Raw genomic sequence first — 21344 nt, forward strand, 5'->3', positions numbered from 1 at the left:
TAAAGAGCATGTCTTTATTAGCAGACAGCTGTTAATAACAAGACATACATTTCACATTTACTCATTACACTGCTTTACTGTATTTGAACGATCCTGCTCGATGCAGTCAAGGCATCTACAACATCGGTACTGAGTTGACTTTAACTTTACCACCAACGCACATAGACATGGTAATTTACCACTAACACACATATACACGGTATAGAACAGCCACAGACCCTTTTCAGATCCCAAGTCTGTAAACACATTCCCATACAGCAGCTAATTCACAGACTCATCTGTCTCTTCCAAATGTGAGTTTCTCACTCTGCATCCCGAAGCCAGTTTCCTTTGTTACCAATGGACAGGAGAGTTTTGAGAAAATAGTTTTCTTTGTAAATATTCCACCAATTCAAATCTTGATGTAAGCAGCTCCAGCTCATGATAGGGAACCTGTTGGGGAAAAGCAACCATTAAAACCTGCCACCATCCCAGGCCGCTCCGCTGTTCCTCTACCTTGCGTCTTACCACATCCTCCAGCAGAGGGGCCACAGTCACACCTGACTCCTGCAGCTGGAGCTCCCGGCTGGGCAATGCTGGCAGAGGGCAGCTCAGGGGACAGGAGGAGAGGGCCAAGGAAACTCATGAACAGTACCAAGGGGACAGGAGGAGAGGGCCAAGGAAACTCGTGAACAGTACCGAGGGGACAGGAGGAGAGGGCCAAGGAAACTTGTGAACAGTACAGAGGGGACAGGAGGAGAGGGCCAAGGAAACTCGTGAACAGTACCGAGGGGACAGGAGGAGAGGGCCAAGGAAACTTGTGAACAGTACCGAGGGGGAGTCTGTGCTCACTTGAGAGAGACAAGCCATGAACCTGAGCTGAGGGCCAATGAACCACTAGAGTTTACAAAAAGCCCGAGACAGGCCTGGCTATGGAAACACCAAGGGCAGAGGAAGACAGCGGAGAAAAATGGAGGGCTTGAGATGGGGAAAGTGGAAAGGGATGGGGCAGGGCAAGAGAAGAGAGAAGGATGGGGAAAGAGGGAATAAAGAGGAATGGGGGTAAGCACCAGAGTTTGGAGCATGAGCCGGATGGCAGGCCATGTGTCTGAAGGGTCCACTGTGTGCAGACTGGATAGTGAATGGTCCCAAATACTAAGACAGAAGTCTCTAGTTTCGGTAAAAGCAATAAAGATACAGTGGTTTCTGAACACACACTGCATGGCAACTTTCAGAAAATGAATTTGGGAATGCGCAGGATACCATGGAAAAGCACCAGAAAGCAAGCTAGAGAGGAGTTAGTAAGTACTAAGACAACGAACGGGGGACCTGCTTGTCCATGTTTACTGCACCGGGGACATGCACATCATGTTTACTGCACCGGGGACATGCACATCATGTTTACTGCACCGGGGACATGCACATCATGTTTACTGCACCGGGGACATGCACATCATGTTTACTGCACCGGGAACATGCACATCATGTTTACTGCACCGGGAACATGCATATCATGTTTACTGCACCGGGGACATGCACATCATGTTTACTGCACCGGGGACATGCACATCATGTTTACTGCACCGGGAACATGCATATCATGTTTACTGCACCAGGGACATGCACATCATGTTTACTGCAACCCCCCAGCAGACCTTCCGAAGTCCCTACTGAAAACACAATGTTGCAAACACCAAGGGTAGATGAAGACCCTGGAACCACCTCCCTTGACTTACCCACTAAATCAGACAGAAACAGAAGCAGAACCTATCCCAGGAACTTAGCGATTCCAGGTAGAGTTAAGCAGTGATAGGGAAATAGGTGTGCACCACTTGGGAAAACACCAAGCTTTGAAAACTCTAATGCTGTGGGATGTTCTGTATGTCCTGTGGGAGCCCTTCTTGGGTTCTTTGTGGCGTTACCCAGCAGGTCCGCATAGAGGATGATTAGGACCATGGGCCTGAGTGCAGGTGTCTGAGATGGTCTGCACTTGGCTGTGCTGGGGGATGGTCTGTATGTCAAGTTGTTCTGATTGATCAATAAATAAAACCTGATCGGCTGTGGCTAGGCAGGAAGGATAGGCGGGACTAACCGAGGAGAAATAAAAGGACAGAAAGGCAGAAGGACTGGCTGCAGCCGCCGCCATGACCAGCAGCATGTGAAGACGCCGGTAAGCCACCAGCCACGTGGCAAGGTATAGATTTATGGAAATGGACTAATTTAAGCTATAAGCACAGTTAGCAAGAGGCCTGCCACGGCCATACAGTTTGTAAGCAATATAAGTCTCTGTGTTTACTTGGTTGGGTCTGAGCGGCTGTGGGACTGGCGGGTGACAAAGATTTGTCCTGACTGTGGGCAAGGCGGAAAACTCTAGCTACACTCTAACTACAAAATGCAAGTCAAGGCCGGGCGGTGGTGGCACACACCTTTGCTCTCAGCAATTGGGAGGCAGAGCCAGGCGGATCTCTGTAAGTTCGAGGCCAGCCTGGTCTACAGAATGAGATCCAGGATGGGCATGAAAACTACACAGAGAAACCAAGAACCAAAATTCGAGTCAAGTAATTTAAACCTAAGACAGAAACCAGACAGATCACGGCGGTCTGCCGGAATGTCAGCCCACGTACTGTTAGAGCAAGTTAAAGTGGAGGCTGGGCCTGTAACACCCACGAGCGGACACTGATGCAGAGGGTTCGGGAACGAACCCCACCCTTGCTTAGACCGCAGTGCGATCCACACCCAGCTCGGGCTTTTGCTGGTCCGTGGAACTGACAGAAGAGCGCGTAGGCTGGCGGTGCACAACTGTAACTGGGGCGTCCGACAAGACTGTGACCAGACAACAGGGCAGCCGTCCTGAGTGGGCCACCCTGTCCACGCCCCTGCCCACGCTCATCTGGGGGCTCCCCATCTTCCCTGGGTTGCCGTTCCTCCAGAGCGGTGCTGTGTGTCAGTGTAGAGAACTGAAAACGCCAACTTGTCAGGGAGGCTGCTTTACGAGGGAAGGGAAAAAACAGAGGGCGGTGCCCTACCTGAACAACCTGGTAGCCGAGCAAGCGCAGGTGCCTCTGCTTAATGGCCTCTCTCCCCAGCAGGCGGTTACTGTTGGAGCAGAAGCGCTGCGGCCCGTCGATGCACAGTGCCACCCTGAGAGAGCAAAAGCAACTGTGAGTCAGGGATCACGTCAAGTATCTGGCTTTAGTTGTCAGGGATCCTTTGAACTTGTCTGTTCCTGTGTCTGTTATTATCTAAGGAATCATGAACAGACTGTCCTTTAGTCTGTTGGTAAAACATTTAACACTATTACTGTTTACCAAGTGAAGGGGATTTTCCAAACATAAGCTCAGTTTTTTGTTCCTTTTATTGAAAATAAATTCTTTTCTCACAACACATCCTGATTACAGCTTCCCCTCCCTCCATTCCTCTCAGCTCCTTCCCAACCTCCCCTGTCCCCCTGGTGCAGACCCGTGCCGGCCCTGTGCCTGCTGCCTCAGTCCTGTGAAGTCCAGTATTTTAATTTCCAGAACCATTCTTCTCTATCTGAAGAAAAGCATCCATTTGCTAACTTAACTCTTCAACTTTATTTATTTATTTATTTATTTATTTATTTTCGTTTTTCGAGACAGGGTTTCCCTGTGTAGCTTTGCGCCTTTCCTGGAACTCACTCTGTAGACCAGGCTGGCCTCAAACTCACAGAGATCTGCCTGCTTCTGCCTCCCGAGTGCTGGGATTAAAGGCGTGCGCCACCACCGCCTGGCTATTAACTCTTAAGCTTTAAACCCACAACTTTCTTTACCTTTTATGGACATCCTCATCCACTGTAAATGGTAATACAAATCCATCTTCATCTAATTTAATTTCAACATCTGGCAAAAGAAGAAAGGAAAAATTCCTCGTGTGATACCCTCAACAACATTATCTTCCTGCGTTCCTTGTGCTGGTTTCATTTCTTCCATATTGCCTTTATCAGAGGGCTGAGGCTGCAAAGTAATGGCCACAACCAACCGTGAGAACAGTTGCCTATAGACTAAGAGCCCTATAGACTAAGCAAGCCAGCTGTGAACTAAGAAGTCTCAATTACTCTGAAACAGAGTGGTGTTTCAAGAGCTCTACAGCATGCTGAGAACCACGTACATGCTCCTCTTCCTCATGTAACAAAGGCCTGAACCTTTCAATCCCGAGTGAAGAGAACCCTCTAGTGAAGCTGGCACCAGGCAGCGGCAGCCCTCGCCTGCACCTACAGGTCCGCTCTCCTCCCGTGTACGCAAAGCACCCCACCCCGTGACACGTGGCTCACACGCATGTGCACATCCCCTTCCTCCCCTCTCAGACACTAGCATCCATTCTGTAAAAAGAGCCCAGCAAAAGGAGGACACGAGATGTGTCCACGAACTGCTGTCTTTTGTGTGACTATTTTCTTTTTCTCAACAACCTGAAGGAACAGCTGGGGCAGAGGGCCAAGGGCTCCTCCACAAGCACTGTCCACCAGGACTGCAGCAGACGAGGATCCACACCAACGCCATCTATGTCGTCATCTAGAAGCCAAGTGTGTCTACGGCCACCTGAAATGTGGCCAGTGACCGTGTGCTGAGGAACTCGTATTTAAATGGCTTTGTAGATTATAGGTACTGCAGAGAGCAGAGGCCTAAATGACAAAGCCGCACTTACTATCTTACTTCGTCCGTCCGTCCGTCCGTCCGTCAGTCCCTGACACAGCTCACTGTTCCTTCTCTCAGTTTACAGGTGAGGGAGCAAGCAGAAAAAGGTTAAGATCCTCTGCCCAGGGCATTCGGCTACTCGGGGGCTAATGTGTGAAACGGGAACTCACAGTCTTGACTCTACACAACTCTGCCAACCCTCCTCCTCCTCCTCGCCTTCAGGTGAGGGGAGCTCCCTCCTGCACCTCACACCTCTGGCTACTAGGTCCCACCTACAGCTCAACAAGGACAGGATGCTCCGACTTAGCCGAGACCCCTGAGCCACTTACCTATGGTGTAACAATAGGGGGTCAACACTTTTGACGCAAAATACAATCTTGATCCTAAAAGATCAATCAGTCCAATCACCACAGACTTGTAAAGATGGAGATCCACAGGAGTCTCCAGGGAGCAGCATGGAGTAAGGAACGACGTCACGTGGTACTGAGGAAGGAGTTTGGGGCCCTAAATTCATACATGCAAACACAAGAAAGAGAAATCAAATGTAAGAGCAGAGAGTGAGCTCAAGGCTACTCAGATAAAAGACTGACACAAGATTACTTTATATACACGGTGTTTCTAGGACATGGGCACACCTATTTCTAAAAATGACAATACACGAGAAGGCTGCTACAGCTCACATCTTTAAATAAATAAAACACAAAAGAATGCTCAGTTTAAAAGCTTCTTTGGAATGCTTGGAGCTGCTTCAAGGTCATAATCATTCTCTAATAGGGTATCTGTTTGTGTGTTTTTCAAGACAGGGTTTCTCAGTGTACCTCGGGCTGCCTCTGCCTCCTGAGTGCTGGGATGAGGCGTGTACCACCACCACTTGGCTCTCGACTAAAGTTTTCAACAGTGGTGTTCCAGGGTGCTCCTCTTTTGCTGTGATAAACACCACGACCAAAAGCAGCTCTGGGGAAGAAACGGGTCATCTGAGCTTACACTTCCTGTCCCCAGGACATTACTGAGTGAAGTCAGCCAGGAACTGAATCAGAAAGCACCGAGGAATGCTGCTTACTGGCTCACTCAGTGGCTCATGCTCAGCCAGCTTTATTATACAGTCCACTACCTGCCTAGGGACGGAGCTACCGACAGTGGACCAGCCCTTCCCCCATCAATCATCAAGGGACTCTCCATCGGTATGGCAAATCGTATTGAAGCAATTCTTCAACTGAGGCTGCCTCTTCCCAGGTGACTCCAGGCTGTGTCAAACTGATAAGCACTACCCATGGTGAGTAGGAAGTGTGGGAAAGCGAAGTTTCGATCTCTAAAGGAAAGGGAATGTGATAAAACCAATGGCACCAGCGAACCAGCCATTCATCTGGAAAGCGAGTTAGCCTCTCTCTTACCGTCCATGGCAGAATACAAGTCCCGGTGGTAAAGATGGCCACAGTGGACATAGCATCCTGTTCACCCTGTTCAATGTGCTCACCACACACATACGTGCACACAGGAGACTGTTGGTACATACCGTGGGTGGCCAAGTATGTACAGATTCCAACACAAACAACTTAATTTTTAAAAGTACAGCAAACACACAAATACCTAAATTATAAGTATGTTAAAATAGGAAATGTCATTTTAGAAGTCAGTCAACTGTGTGGCATAACAGAAATGAGGTATTCTTAACAGATAAGAAACTCAAAAGTCACAAAGAAATATGTCTACAAAAAATTCAAAACCTTCTGCATAGCAAAATCATCAATATTGTTTTAAAAAATAATAAAAATTAAAGACAAAAAGAAAACACATACGATATTCCTGTTAACTTGTCTCACACTGAAAGACAACTTGTAGGAAATACAAATGAACAATAAACATCTGAAAACATACTCAACACCATCACTGCTCCTTAGAACAAAATTTAAACATGGCACGTGGCAGCCCTCCTCAGGACCAACAGCACTGCTGCTGAGACCATGTCACAGTTGTGGCTGTCACCTTCATTTACTGTCCATAAAGAGGACATCTATCCTTGCTAGGGGGAAATGTCGGCCTTCATCCAAAACGTACTCAGGAACCCCGCTTTTGCGTTCAGTGGTTTTTAAAAGCATCTAGGATGATAAGCCACTGGAGAAGGTTTATTCGTGTTGTTGACAGAGACAAACTGAGAAAACTGGACTACTTTGAAAGTGGATGGCAAAGGCCACAAAAATCAAAAGCATGGCTTAAGCTCTGTATCCAGGACTCGGGAATGGCTGCAGGATGCTGGACAAAAAAACAAACTGTGATTACTCCCCATGGGAGACCTCGACTTGGGGGATGTGGGGATGTGGGGTGGCTTGGGAAAGAGGGCTGGGGGTGGAAGGAGGGTGGAGGGGGATCTGTGGATAGTATGTGGAGTGAGTAGAAAATTTCTTAATAAAGGAAAAATGAAAGAAAAAAAAAGAACAAAAAACAAACTGTGCTTCCTCTGGTCCACCCCATCGCTTCAGATGGGAAACAAGCAGACGGGGCACACACTTGTTTACCTAGATCTGGGCAGAGAAACTGCAGCTCACGCTACTCTTTCAAGGGCGGGAGAGGGGGAGGGAACTTCCATCCCCACAGACATCAGAGCAGCCCAAGCAACTTCAAAGACCAGAGTGGTGATTTCTAGTCATAAATGTTATTCTTCAAATCAGTTGCTCTTAGCTGTGCGGAGTGTAGAGGGGCAGATGTGACAGCCAGGCCTGGGGACGCCATTTCTGTTTCTATACATGGTGTGTTTGTTATGAGGACGGTGCTGTGTGGGCATGGCTCAAGAAGACTCTCAGGAATGATCCTGTGTCTGTTCAGTCCAAAGACTGACACTCCATACAACAGCTACCTGGAGGGTGAGAGCCTGCCGGGAGTCTGGAGTGGTGAACCTCTCATGGTTGATGAGATCTACGGAACTATGTGGCAGGAAACCCATTGGCTGAGATAAGAATACGGAAAAGGGACATTTTCCAAAGACAAGGCCATACCCAGGACCATTCCAGCTCAAGTCAAAGGTCTGCTGTTTGAGACCAAAATCGAAGGAAACTAAAGATTCAGAGAGAACGAAAGACAAGCATCCCTGGGGGACATAAAGCCACACCACCCATGTCTGTATCTGACCTTATAGAATGCACACTCTAGGACCGAGGTCATGAAAAGCTGGGTCAGCTGAGCCAGGCTCACTCTGTCCAAATATGACTCTTTACCTGAAAAAAATAAACTGAGTTTGAATTCTGGCATGCAAAATGAGGGCTTATGATCATAAAACAATTCATTCGCTCTAAGGAACGCACTTTTAAATGACACTAGAATTATGAGTCAATGTACACAGTACCCAAGTACATCCCAAGTTACAATGGTTAACTTTTTAACCACCTCACCTTGCAGCCGTTGAAGGAAAAAGGGGCTGAATATTTTTGACATAAAATTGACTGGATGGCACTCAATCAGCGAACATGAGTGAAGAAGCCTCAACAGCATTTTTGGTGGAAAACGGTGGAAATGAGCAAACAGCACACTTTCTAGCTTCCTAAATAGAACAGGGGCATTCGGTGGCAAATAATTTAGTTTCCCAAATGGTTCGATTAATTCGGAAATCTGACTAGGCGAAAATTTTTCTGACTGGAAGACAAAAGTCTCTGCAACTGCGTCGAGGATGGGCTTGGAAAGAATTCGCTTTCTACCGCAGTACTCCATCACGGTGCTGGTGACCTCAGGGTCCAAGGAGAGGCACAGGGCAGCTACGTGCTGCTCTAACGCCTCCGTGAAAAACCTGTCGCTGTGTCCGAAATACACGAACGCCTCCAAGACCTTCCTGAGCTCTTCATTCGTAAAACGAGGAATGTATCTCACGGCACACTTGCCCAATTTTATAACCAGTGGCAGGGCGTGGGTCTGGTCAAGAGCCACCAAGGCAGTGAGCACATGGCTGATGGATTTGGGACTCAGGTAGGAAACCACTGAGAGGGCAAAGCTGTTTACTGAGTTTAAAAAGGTCTGGTGTCTGTCCACCCTTTCAGGGCACGCCTGCAGAATTCTATAAATGGCCACAATATCCTCTGGGGCAAATGCCTCCAAAGTTTCACTTTGCAGTTGACAGATAACCAGTTCCAGTGTCTCACAGCCTGAACCTTGACATCTAACCAGAGTCTCCCCAAGAAGACAAAGATGGTGAGCTTCCAGGCCGCCTCTCTGGAGACGGCTCTGGCATTCTGCCCTGAGGCTCAGCATCAGGCTACTTTGAGGGTCCACAGGCACCAGAACCAGAGCCTGCAAAGCCGTCACCAGACCAGCATTGGTCAGATGTGAGGGGTCCCGCGCACACTGGAGGCATAAGGCTCGGAAGGTGCTGCTGTCTAGTACTCCTTGCGGCAGCCTTGGCTCACCATCTCTTTTCCCCACCTCACAGATCCTGTGCAAGGCTGCTGACGCCAAAGAGACAGGCAGAGTGTCCAGTGTACTTAGGAAACTCAGCACTTCCTCCGGGGAGAGGAAGCTGTTGAGTCTCCTCCTGTAAAGCGTCTCTTCATCCTCGTTTTTAAGACCTTGTTCCGGCAGGTTCCATTCCTGTACTTGAGAGAACCAGGGCTCAGCAGCTGGATGAAGGTCATTGCCGTTTTCTGAGTGGAAGTTTTTACAGTAGGAATGATGGAATCTGACCCTCAACAGTTCAGGTTGTAGGGAACAGAACCAAACACGGAGACGATCTTTGACTGCTTTTTGGACGTGACTGGCAGGGTGAATTTTCAAAGCAGCCACAGCTCCAGGTATCCAAAAATCAGACATATGACAAAAGTTTCTCCGCAGGGTGATCAACGCCATGCCATCAGATGCACAGCTCTTGACTTAGCATAAAAACAAAATTTAAAAAAAGGTCAATTATATATTGAAAAAGATGATTTAACATCAACATTTACAAAACTAGGAATGAGTATACCATGACAACACTAAAAAACAAGAACTAAAATATATATTAAAAAAAAGAAAAGCAAGGTTTCTACAAGCCAGGAAATAGAGACGACCTGGGAAGCCCCCACCCCTTCTCCTGGTCCTGACCTCCATATCTAATTGGCTGACACCCAACAATTTCTCCATAACTAGCCAGGCTCCCTGCAAAGACCTGCACACCCCTTCCTGGCAGTGCCACAACGATTGTTTTAAAAATGAACTATGCCTTAAATCCTTGTGTCATATGTGTACTAAGGATCTGATTAATAATTTACATCTAGTAGCATGCCCTTCTCCGGGCCACGCAACGTACCCACACAAAGGTTTCCTCTTCAAGGCCCAAGTTCTATGGATAAAAGGGAGTATACCAACACACGCCTCCCTTAATATGTAAAGTTGGTTGCAGATTAAATAGTTCCAAAACCCCCACAACCACATACATCGTTCCATGCTGGGGCTTTCAGGCCCAAATGTCTCCTAACAGTCTGCAAGAGATCCTGTCTTTCTGTGTCATCCATGAACTCACTGACTTTGCTTCATTCTGGCTCATCCCGAAATTCTTTTCTGTGGCCCGTGGACACTTTAATGGAGCCCCTCTGGAGCTCTTGAGGATCGTCAGGTGCACTGTAGCATCCTAGAGCTGACTTCCTGTGGCCTCACTATCCTTCCTAATCATAACCACGGTCACTGCCCAGGCCCTGCTGTAAGTCCTATCTATGGACTGGCTTAACAGCAATTCAGTTGGTTTGAGCGACGCTTTCCCAGCCATGAAACTGCAAGACAAGGGAATCTGCCGTGCCCAGTTATGCTGCGAGCCAAAGAGCGAGCAGGAATTCAAATTCTACCTCTAAATCTGGAGGCTCGCGTGTTGGCGGAAGGAAAAGTCGATAGGTAGGTAGGTAGGTAGGTAGGCAGGTAGATAGATAGATAGATAGATAGATAGGCAGATAGATAGATAGATAGATAGATAGATAGATATGATTGATAGATGATAGATATAGATGATAGATAGATAGATAGATAGATAGATAGATAGATAGATAGATAGATAGATAGATATAGATTTTTTTTTTTAAGAGAGGGGAGAAGCCGGCGGCAAAATTCAAACTCGGAGTACGAGCCGGGCAAAGCGTGGTGCTAAGAGGCGCTGAGGAGCCAGGGAGGGAGGCGGCGGCTGGGGCCGCGGCTCCTCCGCACAGGTTCAAGCAATCCCCGGAAAGCAGACGGAGCAGAGGCAGGAGCCGCGCGGCCACACCGGAGCCCACGGAGCACGCAGGAGCGCGAGTATCGGGGGGGGGGGGAGACTGCAGGCGGCGCCCGTGACCGGAGAGCCGGGGGAAACCTCGCCCCACGGCACCTACCGAGCGGCGGATCCGAGCGGCGCCCGGGCGGACGCGGAGCTCCCGAGCCTGGAGAACGCCCGCACACTTACCAGCGTCCCTCACCTGGAGGACATCCCGGCGCACGCGCGCGGCACTGGGGCCCCGCCCACATCCGGCGCTCAGCGATTGGCCCAGGCCCGCCGGCCGTTTCTATTGGCGGTGCGTCAGGAGCATGCGCGGTAGACGTCCGTGCGCGCGTGCGCGGTGTCCCCAGGCGGTACCCGGCTTAGGGTAGAAACGCCGTGTCGCGCGCAGGAGGTGGAGGCTCCGGGGGGTTCGCGGCCCCGGGGGTGGCGGGGGACCGACAGGGAGCTGGGGCTGGCGCCTGCGTGGTGGAGGTGACGTGTCTGGGTCTCCGGGGCCGCGGGGAGGGGGCTGACAGGGTGCTGTGGGGAGGAGGCTTCTTGGCCACCTTTTCCCCCTCCAAGTCCCGCACGTGTCGCGTTGCGAGTCACCCAGGGGTCCTGTCAACTCTGTATCCCAGCTGTCGTCTGGTCCTTAGCAGTGCTTCGTTGTGAACCTGCAAGTTTTCGTGTCCTGGTTCGCCCGCTGATAAGCCGCAAGAGCATCCAACTGTAGTGGCTTCACTCACCCAAAGTCAGTCAGTTTCCTGCACGTTGACAACTTTTCAGGGTTAGCCACTAGATAGAGCGGAGGTGCGTGGAACCCCATTTGACTCTTGGTTATCTCCGAGGTGGTGCGTGGCTTAGAAATACCGTCCCTGCAGTTGTTTAGCTTGACCTGTTTAAGGGCCCCCTGGCAGTGGGATCGGGATCTATCCCTGGTGCATGAGCTGGCGTTTTTGGAGCCCAGTGCCTATGGTGGGACACCTTACACAGCCTTGGTGCAGGGGGAGGGGCGTCGACCTGCATCAACTGAATGTACCAGGCTCTGCTGACTCCCCATGGGAGTCCTTGCCTTGGGGGAGGTGGGAATAGGGGGTGGGCTGGGGGGGCAAGAGGAGGGAGGAGAGGGGCATCTGTGGTTGGTATGTAAAATGAACAGAAGATTTCTTAATAATAATCAAAGAAATACCGTCCCTGTGTGCAAGTCCATGTACACTAATTACTGATTTAATGCAACGGTGGGGACTCTGAGGACTCTGAGGACGGTCAGTATTTTGAATAAGTTCCAGCAGGAAACAGGAACTCCCCAATTTTAGGGGAATGTTGTACACTTAGAGTTTTTAAAAGGGAAGAAACAAAGACCTTTAAAGGTAAGTGACACTGTGCTTGAGCTTTGCTCGGGCCCTTCGCCTTGTCATCCCTAATCATGAAGTTTTACAAGCCTAATCCTGCATAGGAATGAGCAGAGTTGAGGGTCAGATCACCCTCCTACAAGTATGCACTTCTGAAAGGCACTTGCAAGATCTGAACGCAGCTGGAAATCGGGAGTGGATTTCTGAGCAATGGGGTTAAGAATCTCACTTCTGTATGCTTCCTGTCTTAATTCTCTCATACTTAAAATCAGTGCTAAGAAACAAGTTTAAAGATTGCTGTAAAATTAATACCTGTGGGTCACCTGCCTCATTAAACAGTATTCCCTTCTCCCGTTTGTGGTTTTTCAGTCTCACTGTTAGAGTTGCAGCCGATGACCTGAGGTGATGAGAAGATTTCTGTTGCTGTATGCTACACAGCGAGGACAGGCGAAGGCCATAGCCGAGGAAATAAGCGAGCAGGCTGTGTCGCATGGGTTTTCTGCAGATCTTCACTGTATTAGCGAGTCGGAAAAGGTAAGGGCAGCTGTTCCTGTGGGTTTTCCTGCACCTTGTGCTATGAAATGGTCGCTTGTGAAATGAAGCTCTATATCCGTCCCTGTCCACTTTTTTTTGTTGTTATGGGGCTCACCCAAGCCAGCCTTGAACTCACACTGTAGCCCAGGCAAAACTGGAACTTGGGGTCATTCTGCCAACTCGTTGAGATTAAATGTAGAGGTGTATATTTGAATTAGGTTAAAAAAAATCTTAGAAACTGAAACACATACTACCTACCTGTAAATGGAAACAGTAATGTGTGCTTCATTTATCTCCAACTGTGAGAACAAATATGATGTTTTTGTATGGCTTTTTGCACAGTTATGTTTTTTCACCCTATAAACTCGGTACCCCTTCAGATTCCCTAAAAAGTCCTTGCCATTCATTGTAGAGTTCCTAAAAATGAAAGGCCACTGGGCTTCCTCCATGAACTGGAATTTACAGGAGTGGCTTTGTGATCCAGTAAGCCTGCTCAAGTCAGGGACTGCTAGTCTGTGTAGTTACAGTTTCTCTGAGAAGTCCCTGCATTAGGCAGAGTTGATAAGCACTTGACCGTTCTGTGCCCTGTTCTCAGTCTGAGGGATCCAGAATATAGTGTTCACAGTAGTTCACGTGATAAGACATGATACAGCTAAATGCTTGAGCTGGCTCCGAGCCCTCAGATTGACTTCAGTACCTCAGAAGCTATCTGGACAGTGTTCTCTCTCTCCAGTTGAGTCTCCCCTGGCCTTTCACAAACCACAGTTTCAGAAGGCTAGACCATCTGAGGTATGGTGAATTATGAATTATGCTTATCAAAGGAGACATCCCCTTCTTGCACCTCAGCTGTAGCTGAGCTTCCAAGGTCACCACCAGTCAGACAGCCCTGTCATTAATAAGCAGTAATTCAAAGTAAACATACCATGGTGCTCGTGCTGGACTGTACCCTGAACCTGTAATAACAGGCAGATGTCGACATTAAACTAGCCCCTGTTGGGCCTTACAGTTGACAGCACCAGCCGGGTCGGCATCCGTTTGGCGGGAAGGTGAATGGCGGTTTTTCTTTTAGTGCCATTTAAACTGGGCTCTTTGCTCCCCTGGCTGAGCAGTTTCTCCAGTTGAGCATGATCTACGTGGAAAGGAGAGCCCTCTGTTCCCTACTTCACAGTAGTCCTGTTCATACTGCCTTGTGAGCATTTAACAGCCTGGTAGAAAGTCACCCCAAATCCTTAGCCATCGGCATGGAAAAGAAAGTGCAGGCTGGTTACAGCTAAGTGGTAGGCTCTGCGTTAAATCGGGAGCCACAAAAAAGTAAAATAGGGTTGGGGGTGTAATTAATTCAGTTCACAGAATGCTTGCTAGCATGCACAAAGTCTTGGGTTTGATCCTTAGCCCTGCATATCGTCTGGGTGCAGTGGCATACACCTATAATCCAGTAAGACTACAGAGGCAGGAGGATCAGAAGTTCAAAACCAGCCTTGGAGGCATAGCAATTTTAAGGCCAGCCTAAAATGAATGAGACTCTGTCAAAAAAAAAAAAAATTGTACAGTGCATTCTTTGAACCTAAACTAGGTTATGTTCATGAGCAATAGAAAAAGAAACCTAGCAAAAATTAGCATGGACCATATCTATTTGCCTTCCATTGTATTCCAAACATGAAGGAAATGCATTGGTTTTGACAGGCATCTGATAGCAAAGGGCAGCACTTAATTTTTGCCTTTAAAATAATCCTCTGTTCGTCTGTGGACCATTGCCTCTGTTTCATTTGTAATACACATGGGTGTGTTCAGACTTGGTGAGGATTCCAGAGCTGCGGCTTACACAGCAGTCTGTCTTCACCGGGACAGCCTGTGTTGCTCCTGTGTTCTGCATTTTTTAAAAGGTTTGTTTGTTGAGGCAGGGCTCACTGTGCAGCATTGGCTGACCTGGAGGTCACCATGTAGACCAGCCTGAACTGGAATTCATAGAGCCGCCTGCCTCTGCCTCTTAAATAATGGGACTAAAGGTGTGCACCACCACACCTGGCCCTGTTCTGACTTAACCCTGGTACTCAGTGTCGGTCCTCTTTGCTTCTGACTCACCTCGACCCCACAAAACCCCTTTGCTCTTTTTACTTTCATATACATGCATACACGCACGCACGCACGCACGCACGCACGCACGCACATTCTTGTACTGATTTTCCTGCCTTGCTTCTCTTGCTTCTTGCCTGGCCTCCTGATGAACCTGTTTGCTCTCATGTTTTGCTAACTAAAGAATCAATGGCAGTGTGGGGGGAACCCCAGACCTTTTCTTAGTGAAGCACATAGAGGAAAGATGTGTTCAACTCTGCTAGCCTCCTGGGGAACATCAGCAAAAGTGAACTAAAAAGGCAGTGTTCCTTTGCACCTGGTCACAGGACTGGTCACTAGCATTTGTTACAATAACTTGGCAAGAAGGAAATTAAAAGAAGCATGCAAGACAGGAAACGGGGCTGATGGCTTCCGTTTGCTTTGTCTTGCTCTTGCTGATGTGTTAATTCACAAATTCATGCAATCCTCCGTCCTGATTTGCTCTCCTTGTTTTGTAGTATGATCTGAAAACTGAAACTTCTCCTCTGGTAATGGTTGTATCCACCACGGGTACTGGAGATCCCCCCGACACAGCCCTCAAGTTTGTTAAAGAAATACGTGACAAGACACTACCCACAGACTTCTTTGCTCACCTGCGGTATGGATTATTGGGTAAGGGACTGTATTTTGTTTTTAATATATGCAGTTATTGCTTTGATATATGAATTTATCTTTCCAAATCATGAAATATAATGTCTTATTTTTATATAAATATATCTATATAAAATATAGACATGTCAATGATTGTCCAGTTTATACTTCAAAGCAATGCTCTGGTCCTCCCTTCCTCCTGTCCTGGGTGTATCTGGATATCAAGCCCAGGGCCTTACATCCTAGGGGAGCACTTTACACTCAGCTGTACCCTCAGCACTCTGCAGAAGCTCTCGAGTATCCAGGGAACGTTTTCAGAATATTAGTGTCCAGGCCTCACTTCAAACCTACTAAAACAGAATTCTTGAATATTTAATTGTTTAAGATAACAGCAGGTCACGAAAACAAAGTTATGTTTCCCTAAGAACCTAACTTCAGAATTGTGGTTTTCAGCCCTAGTCCATTGGAACCAGCTGGGGAGTCTTAATAATTCCTTTGTATTCAGTTGGTCTGCTAGCAGTGACTCTGATATTCAGAGGTGAGACTGTTGTCCATAGTAATAGCTCTTTGCCGATGGTCATTTCCATGATCACATGTTAAGAAAATGGCCTAGGGCTTTGTAAAGCATAACTTAAACAGGTTATGGTGAGGATCAGAAGGGCCAGCGTGGAGCCAACAAGATGGCTCAGCAGGTAAAGCAGCTTGCTACCAAGCACGATGGCCTGATTTCAGTCTTCAAGACCCACATGACAGAATCCTGCAAGTTACCCTCTAACCTTCACATTATACCATGGTATGTACGCGTCTGTGTGTGTGTGTGTGTGAGTGTGTAAAGTAAATTTTAAAAATAGAAGGGCCAGCATAGAAAACTGTGACGTGAAAGAGCCAGTGTGGGTCCATATTCCTGGCCTGTGGTCTGTGTGATTCATCTCTGAAGGATATGCTTGGGAGAGTGTCTAGCACGTTTAGCCTATGCTGCTTAGGTAGTCCATTCTAACCCCGGCTGCACGTGTTTGAGAAAAGATGTAAGCAGTGCTTCAGATTTTCTTGAAGTTTTTCTGCAAAGATCATGCTGAAGCCTAATCCAGCCACTCTAGTCGGTGTGGGGCTGGGCCCATGTGTGGACTCATCACATGCTCGTTCAGTTATGGGGAGAAGACATGGGGATAATTAAACTGAGAATTTAAGTTTCAGTTTTGAAATTTCAAGCAGATGCGAAGCATTAGCTTTCTCAGCATTTGAGGCTGGGGCAGTTCTTTAAATTGCATGACAGAAGCATAAACAGCCTCTGCTTGTCTTGCCGGTGCACGTGGGTGTGCAGGTAGACGAGGCAAATGCCGTTGGGCAGATAGGTATGTGAGGCTCTGTGGGTTACAGTCTCTCATGGCTGCAGGGCATGGCTGTTGGCTTCAAAACCACCATGCCATGTAAGCAAACCGAGAAGCCTTCCGAACAAGCATGGCGGTGGTCCCTGGCCGTAGGTCCAGGCTGGGAAAGTGTAAAGTACACAGTGGGTTTCAAAGCCAGCTTGACCTGTGTCTGGAGACCCCTGCATTGTTACGTTGACTCGTGGAAACAGAAATGTTAAGTATGTGTAGTTCTTCGGCCAGTAGCCAGTATTTGTTTGTTACTACCTGGAGCTTTCATGGTGTACAGCAGAGGAACATTGCGTACTCAGCATTGTTGAAAAAATAAGGAAGTGTGGATATATACGTTATTTCTTGCTGCGTATGTAAGAGTATGGGATGGTTTTTAGACATTTTATTTTTCCATCTGTTACATCTTTGAGCTTTTGTACGCACTGAGTATCTCTTTGGGTTCTCTAGGTTTGGGTGACTCAGAATACACATACTTCTGCAACGGAGGGAAGATAATTGATAAACGACTTCAGGAGCTTGGAGCCCAGCATTTCTATGACACTGGACATGCCGACGACTGTGTAGGGTGAGGGCAGTGCATGTCTGTTTCCAGTTAACACTTACCATGTTGGAAGTTGTGAGCTAATAAGAGAGGTTTGGCTTGGCTTAGCATTGCCAGTCATCTGAGTTCATATAAGCTCAGCATTTGGCCAGAACCCGGGTCCGATGACTGGAGCATGATGGGCCTGTGTTGTCATGTCCCAACCCCCAGTATCTATTAATGGAAAGAGGAGCATCCAGCACCATGACCTGCATCACAGTATGGACGTATTTGTAAGAGTGAGCGTTGCTGGCAGCATTGGAATTGCCTGTGTGTCTTCTCTCCGCCCTGCACACAGGGCCCTGTTAGCATGGCCTCTAGTGGAAGGAGCCCTCAGGCTGAGCATCACTGACCACGGCATGTCTTGGCTGTCTCTTACCACTTTAATGGCGTGCACTCTTACCCTTTTTTCATCTTAGTTTTTGTAGCTCAGTATTTGAGGCTGTGCACAGCCTTCCACATCCTCCTAACATGTTCTCCAGGAGTTCATCATTGTCCTGCCACAGTCTACTGTTTATCCTTTAACTATCATTATTGTAGCCAGACAACAGTACACATCTTTGTTTTGTTTTTGTGTTTGTTTTCAATTAGGTAAGAATACTGAATGACTTTCCAGTCAGTGTGTTAGTAAATAACCTGCTTATGAAATAATGACATCAGCAATGCCCTGCTCTTTTCCTTCTCCCTTTTCTGAGTGTGGCAGGGACTCCTCATGTTTCCTCTCCTCCTGCATGGTGCCCGAGCTTGCCATGATTTCCTTCAGCTGCAGTGCTGGGAAAGGTTCCTGTCTCTGGTGCATGTTTTTCCTACTTTGACCAAGGTCTGACATTCCCCATGTCACCTACTCACTCTGTGGCTTTACTTTGAACTATCTTTTTGTGAGCTGTGTTTAATTGTAGGATGATGCTTGTATCAGTCTAGCAGGCTCATTGCCTGTGCTACTGCACATAGATCTCTTAGAAGGGTTCTGGGTTATTTGATCAAGTATTAAAATTCCTGAGTATGTTTCAGCAGTTTGTACATCTAAAATGTTCAGCCTAACTGCTTTATGTGTCCAGAGTAAAGGTGCCTTGCCAAAGACGTTCTTGTCTGAAGTCCCTCCACGCTGAAGTTGAGAATGCACTTGCACTTACATGCCTGAGTTGAAATCATCCATCCCCACTTGACCAAAATCTTGGTCACTCATCTTTCTGTGCCTGAGATAGAAAATAGCAGGATGCACTGTGAAGGTTCAGGCATAGTCAGACAGAGATGCTCATGGCCTAGGACCATGCCTCTTCACAGTGGGCTCTGAGTCAGCACCCTTCACAATTACTGGTCATGTTGTCTTACTCTTTCTCAGTTACAAGAGTGATGCTTTACATGTAACTTGCTGTTGAACTTGCTTGCGTGAAGACTTCTCAGGATAAATGCAGTCTATAGTACATGAACTCCTAATGAACACAGTGGATCTACACTCTGAGTCCTAAGAAGACGGAGGTCTGAGAGGACCTTCCGAGTCACCCATTGCAGTGGTTAGGATTTGACACTGCCTTTCAGTTGAGATGAAAAGTGACCTTTGATTTTCTCCAGCGGTCTGTCTGACACCATCTTACCAGTGCCCTCTCTTGAGCTGCTGCTGCTGCTGGCCTGGCAGGAGCATTGTGGCCGTGCTGTGCTTGTTAGTCCTAACTGGACTTCTGCAAATTAATTTAGCTTTCCAGAAAGAAAAGAAGGAAGGAAGGAAATAAATTATTTCCCTGAGATTAGCCTTTCTAGACATCTCAAAAAAATATTAGATAGATAGATAGATAGATAGATAGATAGATAGATAGATAGATAGATAGATAGATACAGTAATTAATTAAAACATTTTAAAAGACACATTCATAGATTGGTAGATAGGGAAGGGAGCTTATTTAGTCAGACATTAAGTTTTAATTGAGAATGATTTATTGGTGATATCTATAGAAAAAAAATGAATAAATTCAACAGACAGAATGAGGTGGTGCCCTCTACTGATACAGTGACCATTTGTAACACGAGTGTTTCTAAGCTCTGTTAGTGTCACCAGGTTTGAACAGATGTGTAAAATGTTAGTTCCCTAAAGATGGCCAGCTATGAGGGTAATTAGATTCCCATTATCAGGGAAAAATAGCTTCATCTCTCAGCTCATTTGCTCTGTGTGCATGTTCAGCTGTACAGTGCTGATCAACACAGTGCTATGCTTTTGAAAATTAATTATTTGTATTTTTTGAATAGTCTATTTAGTGCGTCTAACAGTACATATGGTACTCTGCTGAGTGAAGGGACTCCTCTTCTCTCATTGTTGTGCTCAAATGGACACCGTAGCATTTGGTTTTTTCCCTTTCATTACACACCAGTCTAGAGCTCGTGGTAGAGCCGTGGATTGCTGGACTCTGGGCTGCCCTCACAAAGCACTTTAAGTTACTCGGAGGACAAGAAGAAATGAGTGACGCGCTCCCAAGGCGGCTGGCCCCCTTGAACACCGCTGGGAAGCCAGAATTGTCGCACATCCAGTCACAAGTTGAACTTCTGAGATTAGAGGATGTGGGAAAAAGGGATTCTGAGGTTCGGGAACCAAATGAAACAAACAGGAGTCGGACGGGTGACTTGATTGAAGACCTTCAGTCCTCGCTCGTCCGCTCAGTTCCTCCACTCTCGCAAGACTCTCTAAGTATTCCTGCTCTGCCCCCTGAATATCTGGAGGTCCATCTTCAGGAGTCTCTGGGCCAGGTGAGAGATGCTTTCACGCTCTGTGCTTCATAATGTGAGTGCTGGCTTGTGCTTGTTCGTCACATGGGGACCAAGTGCAGCGTCTCCAGCTGTAACTGCAGTTCCTGCAGCAGCTACGCCTGTTATGCTGTGCAGTGCCTGCAGCTGCTTTTGTGGGAATGCTCACCAGAGGCCCCAAAGAAGACAGCACTTACCCTCTGACCCTTCCAGAAAAGCAGTGTCCATCTCTGTGTTCCGAGTGGCCTGATGTGCGGAAGTCCTTTCTCCATCTCTGACGTTGCCTTTTCACTGTGCCGCTCTGTCTTCACTCGGCTGCTGAGCCCTCAGCCTGCTCACATCCTCCCTCGGGTGCTCTGAGTTCGTCCCTCCCCGTGGCACAGAACCTCGGCCCCGCATCCTGTCCACACTCCCCCAGCTCTACTCCCCCACTCTGCACCTTGCCGTCTGTGCTGCGCCTCTGCCTTCCATCTTGGCAGTGGGAAGGTCTCCTCACCCGGATGGGTGATCAGCAGACTCCCATCTCAGCAGCCTGCTTAGAGTGCTCTAGCACTAAATGTCACTGGTCCCCAGGAGTCAGACTGTGAGATGATCTTCTTGGCAGTTGTGTGGGGCTGGAGGGGTAAGAGCAGGATTAAACACTACGAGAAACTGAGCTGTGGTACGTTCTCAGCAGAGGCCTGAGAGGACTGATTCTTAGTGGTTGTCTAGAATTGGGACACAGGCTGGTTATAGTCACGGTCCCTGGATTTGGGCTGCACTGAAAGGGGAGGTAGCTGAGGTAGGGTGTGACCTCGAAATGCTGAGCGCTTCCTGCAGAGCTAGCTGAGGGCTGAGCTATGCTGGTGGCGGTTCTTCTGCGGGTTACATTCTAGATCCCCCACTGGGGCTCCAGCATCCAGCGCTGACTTGCCCCCAGCTTTCCCATATGGCCAGTTGTCCAAAGTTAGTTGGCTTTCATTTGTTAAACTGTTTTCTATTTGCAAATATAATAAAATCAAATTAGAGGAATTAGAAGATGTCACAAAAAACTGGGTTTTTGTGTAATTTCCTAAGACCTGTGCTATCCTTACAGGGCCACTGGTTCCGAATAGCTCTGAAGTCACTACAAGTGTAAACGCCCTTCCTCCGTCAGGTGTACTCACCTCTGGGCTTGGCTGGCTGCCATCCTGTCCTGGCGCTCCGCCTGGGATCTTTGATGCTGGGATGACAGATGCATGCCACCATGCCTGGACTTCTTAATGTGCTTCTGGA

The 21344-nt window shown here is 47.8% G+C and overlaps 2 protein-coding genes across 14 annotated transcripts in view; one reads left to right on the plus strand and one right to left on the minus strand.

Annotated features, from left to right (window-relative positions):
* Fastkd3 (FAST kinase domains 3) lies at positions 1 to 11175 on the minus strand. Of its 8 annotated transcripts, none has more exons than XR_013044665.1 (7): positions 11014 to 11076; positions 8015 to 9478; positions 7755 to 7840; positions 4961 to 5135; positions 3770 to 3953; positions 3006 to 3120; positions 1 to 432 (listed from the first exon to the last, which is right to left on the minus strand). XR_013044665.1 is itself a non-coding variant. In XM_076551674.1 (7 exons), exons 2-7 carry the CDS (start codon positions 9453 to 9455, stop codon positions 334 to 336), a joined length of 1986 nt encoding a protein of 661 aa, XP_076407789.1. In that variant the 5' UTR covers positions 9456 to 9478; positions 11014 to 11175; the 3' UTR covers positions 1 to 333. The 8 variants fall into 8 exon arrangements, 5 of the variants coding, with proteins under 5 accessions (XP_076407789.1, XP_076407788.1, XP_076407790.1 ...); XR_013044666.1 differs by having other exon boundaries at positions 11027 to 11070; XR_013044664.1 differs by having other exon boundaries at positions 10943 to 11042.
* The window catches only part of Mtrr (5-methyltetrahydrofolate-homocysteine methyltransferase reductase), a 21916-nt gene continuing 11726 nt past the window's right edge, over positions 11155 to 21344 (plus strand). The window contains exons 1-6 of one of the 6 annotated variants that reach the window (XM_076551670.1): positions 11200 to 11301; positions 11469 to 11623; positions 12531 to 12695; positions 15266 to 15419; positions 17225 to 17342; positions 19721 to 20093. In XM_076551670.1, the coding sequence (XP_076407785.1) occupies positions 12567 to 12695; positions 15266 to 15419; positions 17225 to 17342; positions 19721 to 20093 (774 nt within the window). In that variant the 5' untranslated portion in view covers positions 11200 to 11301; positions 11469 to 11623; positions 12531 to 12566. Of the gene's footprint in view, positions 11302 to 11337; positions 11624 to 12530; positions 12696 to 15265; positions 15420 to 17224; positions 17343 to 19720; positions 20094 to 21344 lie in introns of those variants that run through there. The other 5 variants (XM_006993008.4, XM_042261364.2, XM_076551671.1 and 2 more) reach the window with 5 other exon arrangements.

The sequence above is a fragment of the Peromyscus maniculatus genome, chromosome 15 (genome assembly GCF_049852395.1).
Source record: "Peromyscus maniculatus bairdii isolate BWxNUB_F1_BW_parent chromosome 15, HU_Pman_BW_mat_3.1, whole genome shotgun sequence".
Classification (NCBI taxonomy): Eukaryota; Metazoa; Chordata; class Mammalia; order Rodentia; family Cricetidae; genus Peromyscus; species Peromyscus maniculatus.